Source organism: Anoplophora glabripennis, unplaced genomic scaffold (genome assembly GCF_000390285.2).
Source record: "Anoplophora glabripennis isolate ALB-LARVAE unplaced genomic scaffold, Agla_2.0 scaffold134, whole genome shotgun sequence".
In the NCBI taxonomy this organism is placed as follows: domain Eukaryota; kingdom Metazoa; phylum Arthropoda; class Insecta; order Coleoptera; family Cerambycidae; genus Anoplophora; species Anoplophora glabripennis.
Window position 1 is genome coordinate 383,180 of NW_019416384.1, and position 6,818 is coordinate 389,997.

A 6,818-nucleotide genomic window follows, 5' to 3' on the forward strand; every position below is an offset into this window, starting at 1 on the left:
TTAAAAAATGGGCACTTTTCTTGTTTTTTTGCAATAACTTTTTTGTTTATTAACCGATTTTAATTTAACAAGTCTCATTTTGTAGATAATTTTACTCCCTACAAGCTGTCTGAGAGTCACTTTTCGCTAAAATTGATGATTTTCCCTGCAAAGTGAAAAAACTGTTCCTCACTTATTTGTTTAAATAGAAAAATTAGCTAATAAAAGTTTTTGACTCACGAGATGAGTATTAAGTATTGAAAAGGGAAGTGTCTACTGCGACCGGTAGAGGTCGGATGCGTGGCGACAAAGTGTAGGAGCGACATCACACAGAAAAGTGTGTATACAAACGAAACAATATCTTAAAATACCTAACCAGGTTGAAAATTAAAAATTTTTCCAATATAATTTAATGCGAGTTCATTTCTGATAATTTTGTTGTTTTTATCAGCTTGCTTATGTGGGCATAGGAATTACTTAATCTACCTAAATTTCCTGTAAAAAATTAATTTTTATTATAGCTTTTTAATTTCTAAAACCTGTCCTTTAATTCTAATAAAATTTATGTGACCAGTAAATGTTTAGAAGGGAAAAATTTACTGATTTACTACCTTGTTAGTAACCTGTTCAAGTTCTATATTCTATAATTTGATCGACTGCCAAAATACGTTGAAAAATGTGAGTCTTTTTTCCTTAATTCTGCCTGATCTTAATTATCTTCTTATGTTGAATAGCAGCAATCCTTGCAACTGGTCTATGTACAGCTGTGAACAACAAAAAAGGTTCCAACCTAAATCATCGATCGTTTATAATAATTATTTATCCATTTTATTAAAAGTTTTATGTTGAAAACATTTTTTTTGTCCGCGACAATACAAATTGAGAGATAAACTGCTATTAAAATGGTTTGAGGATTATGATCTGAAATGTTATTTAGAAGCCTTTTAGATTTAGAAACGCTTTTTATTTTTTTATTTGCATTGACTATTTAGCATGTACGATTTCTATTTTAATTTTTTAACACTCCTGGAATGTAATTTATATTTTTTTAATTATGGAACCTTTCTGATCTAGCTGTGATGCATTTACCCATCTCTGACTAATGTGGTTCATACTTACTAGTTTTACATAAGAGTACGTTGCAGTTTCAAACGCCTATCGGACAAACCGATAACTCTTTAGACTATGGACCACAGTGGGTGTTTCAAAAAAATCATCTGGGACCTACTAAAACAGATTTTTTTTTCTTCTTAGCGAGCAGTCCATAGCCAGCGCAAGAGCGAGCGTCATGATCTACGACGACGTCAACAAGAAGTGGGTGCCATCAGGCACGTCGTCGGGCCTGTCCAAAGTCCACATCTACCAGCACACGGTACAGCAGACGTTTCGGGTTGTCGGCAGGAAGCTTCAGGATCACGAGGTACTTGCACCGAATGCCAAATAATAATACGCCGCCGCCTCTCCCGCACAAGCCTGTTATTATTAAGCCTTATCTCGTATTTTTGTTATTGTTCAAGTTATTTTAAAAAGTTGCAAGAATATTTTTATTATCTCTTGCAAAAACGGTTGAATTTTGGAATTTGGACATTTGCTATTTAAATCTTAACTTCTCTTGCACGTTATACAGAGTAGCCAAATGAAAACGAAACAGAGCCATTTTCAGGAACTGAGTCAAGATTGTAGAAAAACGCTCAGACCCGTCGAATTTAGATTAAAGGGAGACGTTCTGTCTCTTGAAATTTTTTTACTAACTCTAGAACATACTTCCTTCTGACATGTCTTGATGTTCATTCAATAGCTGTTCTATTCGCACATTTATTGTTCATGAAGTAAAGCGAAATGATAAATAACTACTACCCAATCTACTAACCAACGCTTCCAAATAATACTAGAAAATAATTTGGAATCCACTAATTTTACATTCATTATGTGCATTCATTTCTGTTTTCTACGAAAGTGATAACAAATCGCCAAAAACCAATATAACCCAAGAAATACTAAATTTATACCATTGGCGTACTTAACTCAAATGACGGACATTACTCAACCCCCAATGCCATTTAAATATTTTGGGGTGATGCTTACCCTTGCTTGGGGGTAAAAGTGGCGGAGTCAAAAATATCATACAAGAATGTCCCCCTTTAATCTAAAATCGACGGGTCTGAGCGTTTTTCTACAATCTTGACGCAGTTCCTAAAAATGGCCATGTTTCATTTTCATTTGGCCACCCTGTATGTTCCGAAAACTGAAATTTCAATGAAAATTGATGTCTTAGTGTCGTTTCAAAAAAACAAACATGTAGTTTAAAAAAATATTCACTAGAGAGGTTGACTTTAAAAAATTGAACTAATTTTTGGTGGCGCTTTAATTTGGATGCGAAACGTGTGTATCCTACAGTTTAAAATTGAGTTCCACGCGATATCCTCCAAGTTTTACTTGGAAAACCCGCATTATTTGACAAATAACGAGCAGTGTCAACATCAGTGATAACTTTTAAATGTCCAGGATGTTTACAGAGGCACTGACCGTTGCGGCAGGGCATTTGTAAACACCGAAGTCGTTAAAATTCTACAGATAAGCCGGGGTAAGAACTGGACATACGTAGTGATTCACATTCCTCCTCCTTATCTGAGCATATTCCCCCGGTGGTAATCAGCGCATTAGCCAGTAATGTAAATTTTTCCTCTCTTATCCGCAGGTCGTAATCAACTGTGCCATTCTAAAAGGACTGAAGTACAATCAAGCCACGGCCACTTTCCACCAGTGGAGAGACAATAAGCAAGTTTACGGGTTAAATTTTAGTTCCAAAGAAGACGCCGATTGTTTCGCCAGGGCAATGTTCCACTCGTTAGAAGTAAGTGAGGGTCTGGTGATTGTGTTTTTTGTATGCGTCCACCCCTACAAGGGTTTTGTTCTGTTTTCTGCAATGAATGAATGAGGGGGCCGCCTCCACCTCATTATCTGCAACCTCCTGCATTGTTTCTTACGTCTCGACGAGCGGTTTAATCCTCTTTTTCGTAATTGTAGAATATTCTAATTACAATTCTATTGTCCGAGTTTTAATTACAAGATTTGTGTTCGAGTACGAAATTTTCTATTTAAGAAACGTTTATTTATTCGACAGGTACTTAGCAACATAGTGAGGCCACCGCCTCAGCCACAATACGCGCCCCCGATGCAGCAGCTCCAGCAGATGCCGCAACAGCCCGTTCAGATCCAGATGCAACAGCAACCCCCCCAGCCCCCCCAGATGCCCCAGCAAATGCCCCAACAGAACCAGTACGACGAAGACATGGGCTACCGTACCATGACGAGAGAGGACGTCGCCATCCTCCAGGAAAGGAGGATATCGACAAACGTCATATCGCCCCAGCCCACCTCTCCCATGACCCCGCAACAGAACAACGTTCCCGCGCCACCCGCCATGCCAGCGGGCGCGCCCAGTCCGGTGTCGCCACCTCAGGGAGCCCCCGGCGCTAGAGACGGGCATCAGCGCACCGTGAGCGCCCCACCCGCTCCGCCGCCGCCTCCGGGGCCGCCCGTGGGACCCGCCGCGGCTCCCCCCCCGCCACCACCACCACCCATGAACATGTCCCGGTCGCAGAGTAGCGACGGGGGTGAGGTGAATTCTTTGGCGGCGCAATTGCAGAACGCCAGGCTCAAACGGAACAATAAGGTGAGTTTTGTAAATTTTTCGAATACGTCCGCAGCGTAAGTAAATTTAATTTCAGAATACCCCGCCGCCGACCGAAAACAGCGGATCGTCGACGAGTAGCGGGGGTAGTAGCAATTACGGGACGTTGGGAAGGGGAGGGGGCGGCAGCATGGCTTCCATGATGGACGAAATGGCCAAAACTTTGGCTAGGAGGAGGGCGGCGGTAAGTGAAACGTCGATACGATTTTTTTTTATCATCTGGAAATTTTGCGTACGCAGGTGGAGAAAAAGGTGCCCGACAAGGACGACGAAGATAAAAAGGCCGCCATCTGGGAGAAGACCAACACTCTGCCGAGCAGCACGTCGAAGTTCAACTCGGAATCGCCGAAGAGCGTGAGGAAGCGGTTCGGCTCGGCCTCCGAGGAAACTATACTGAAAGTGAACGGCCTATCCGAGGTGGGCAGCCTTTCGCTCGGACCCACGGAAATCGAAAGCCTCAAGAATTACTTGGTCACGGAAATGAGGAAAGAGTACGCTAAAATGAAGCAGGAAATTATAGACGGTAAGGATTCAATAAGTTTCACGTACGTATTTATTTGCGGTATTCTTTTCAGTAATCAAATCGGAGCTGAACAGGAGGTAATTTACTATACGCGCCCGGGAACCGCAGAAGAAACCACCGACTCGTCGAAGCTACATGTTTTTTGTATAATTTTTACACACGAACCAGACTCTATATATATATATGTGACAATTTGTAACAAATATTAACATTAAGTAATAAAACGTCGATAGGTACCGAACGTAAGCAGTGTACGTTGTTGTGGAGAAAAAGGGGGATTTATAATCAATGTCTCGCATCGGCTGTCCCGTACATTTGAACTACTTATATCTAAAGAAATCACTTAGGTAGGTAAATTTTTTATATGACAAAAACGAGTCGGGGCGTTTTCCAGTCACGACAGACTACGGGACGTTTGAACTACCGGATATGATTCCGTGTTTTTTCCTCGACGTATGCAATTTTTTTGGTTTTACGAGCTATTCGGAGTGGTTTCGTGTAAATTGTAGAGCTGTCCGGGTAGTTCTCTCGTCCGGTAGTTCGTTTACGTTCTTGAACTGGAACGCGCCCCGGCACAGTACTGGATGGCTGAGAAATTTAAATAAAATGCTATATAGATGTCGTGAGAAACTAGAGCACTTTTTTTTATTTTATAAGTTCTAACATAGTATTTATTTTAATATTGTATAAGTTATATTATTGAATATTTAGTGATTCCTATGCCGCGCTGCGGCGAGGGAGGGATTACCGTTTGTTTTTATTAAAAAAAAAACGGATGAAAATAAAATAACCATCATGTTTATTCGGTTTTTATTATGTTCGACTTTAATCTGAAATGAATTATGAATTTTGTACAAATTTTGTCGTAGAAAAAGAATAAAAGTGAAACTGACGTTACTTTCGAATCAAAAATAGAACCACAAAAATCAAAACCGCATACGGGGAAAATTTAAAAAAAATTGTTATATACAGAGTGCAGCTAAAACACTGGGCCAGACTTTGATTGCAAGTACCGATCTTAATAATTTGTTTTTCTACCTGAATAGAAATTGCGTCCTTGAAATATTTAGGGACCAAATAATAACACATTTAAAAAGCGACTGAAATTATTTCATAACCTCCGATTCATTGTGTCGACTCTACCAGATGTGAAGTAATTCTCTGTACGTGAAGTATGTATCTCTGGACGTGAAACAATATTACATTTAAGAGTGAAGTAATTCATGACTGCTAATCATTTTCTTCAGCTATAGCAGACGTGAAGTAATGGTCGACGTAATGAGTACATTTAAAAAGTGAAGCAGTTACCTGACAACCACTGAATTATTCTGTCCGACTATGACAGTTGTGCGGTAATTGTGTTTGTGAAGTACTTGCAGACACGTACAGTATTTAAAAAGTAACTCAATTACTTCATGACTCTGTGATGTAAGTCCGTGAAGTATTTGTGAACGTAAAATAAAATGTGAAATTAATTCCGTGGAGTATTTGTGAACGTAAAATAATACAACTTAAAAAGTGAATCAATTACTTCATTGCTGCCGATTCACTTAGTCCGATTATAACAGGTGTGAAGTAATTGAGCCCATTTTGGACGTAAAATAATATAACATCCAAAAAGTGACGCTTTTCGTCTGGAAATGAATTCGTAAAGCTGCTTTTAACGCTGAAGTCTACAGAAAAATATTTTTAGGTAGTTTTACCGCTACTGTTTGTTTCGAAATTAAAATAAATTTTACACATCTTGTGTCACAAACATTTTGGTTACACCCTGTATAAAACGAAAGGAAGAACTGTTCAAATGAGAACTTCCGTTGGGACATTTTCTACTCCATTCTATAAAACACTTAATTCTTATTTTAAAAGGGAGTATGTATATTTTTTGTATGAAACGACAGGACCGTACAAAATAAAAACGCAAAGTCATTGCCCTCCCTGCGCTGCGCGGCGCCCTGTACATAAGTTTTTAGCTTAGGAAACTTCCATGGACAATTTCGTCATATTCATCAGAAAACTTGTTTTCCTCTTTTCGCGATTCGCCACGCTATCGCTTTATTCACGGGTCTGTCGAGTGGGACCCCGACAAAAATCAAAATTAGTAACTTAAGTGGGGTTATATTTTTTCCGGGTTGAGCAGACGATTGTGCCAATTCGTGTTCGTTCGGGGGGTACGTGAATTAAGCGGTAGTTAAATTTTTATTGTATATGATAACGAGAGAAAATAATGGTTATGTATAAATATATAGACTCCCCGGTGGGTCGTATAGGGAAGCTTGCTAGTTTAGTGTCAAATCATGTAATACATCGAAATTTTGCCATTGGTCATCATTCTTTTGTTCCTCAACCTATCGGTAACTATTTATAATTCCAAAGAAATATTTGGCCCGGCGACTATACTCGGTCTGCACTTGAAACTCTCCAAGACGGCATCTGTTGGAATTTCTATGGGAGATATTGCGACAATCGAAGTATTAATTGGCGAATGTCTTCAAGGCCTTCTAGATTATAAAAAAAAGTGTTAACAACAAAATGGCAGCTCCGATTAGGCCATTTAACGAATTAAAGCCCTTCTATGAAACGATCCTTTTTATATAGTGCGTTACGGAAAAAATCTCGGGAAAA

The 6,818-nt window shown here is 39.4% G+C and overlaps 1 protein-coding gene across 2 annotated transcripts in view; it reads left to right on the forward strand.

Moving 5' to 3' along the window:
• Positions 1-6,484, forward strand: part of LOC108903830 (protein enabled) — a 29,726-nt gene extending 23,242 nt beyond the window's left edge. For both annotated transcript variants that reach the window (XM_018706139.1, XM_018706138.2), the window contains exons 2-7: positions 1,234-1,399; positions 2,678-2,833; positions 3,104-3,655; positions 3,711-3,857; positions 3,914-4,196; positions 4,249-6,484. In XM_018706139.1, the coding sequence (XP_018561655.1) occupies positions 1,234-1,399; positions 2,678-2,833; positions 3,104-3,655; positions 3,711-3,857; positions 3,914-4,196; positions 4,249-4,277 (1,333 nt within the window). In that variant the 3' untranslated portion in view covers positions 4,278-6,484. The remainder of the gene's footprint in view (positions 1-1,233; positions 1,400-2,677; positions 2,834-3,103; positions 3,656-3,710; positions 3,858-3,913; positions 4,197-4,248) is intronic.
• The last annotated feature ends 334 nt before the right edge of the window (positions 6,485-6,818 follow it).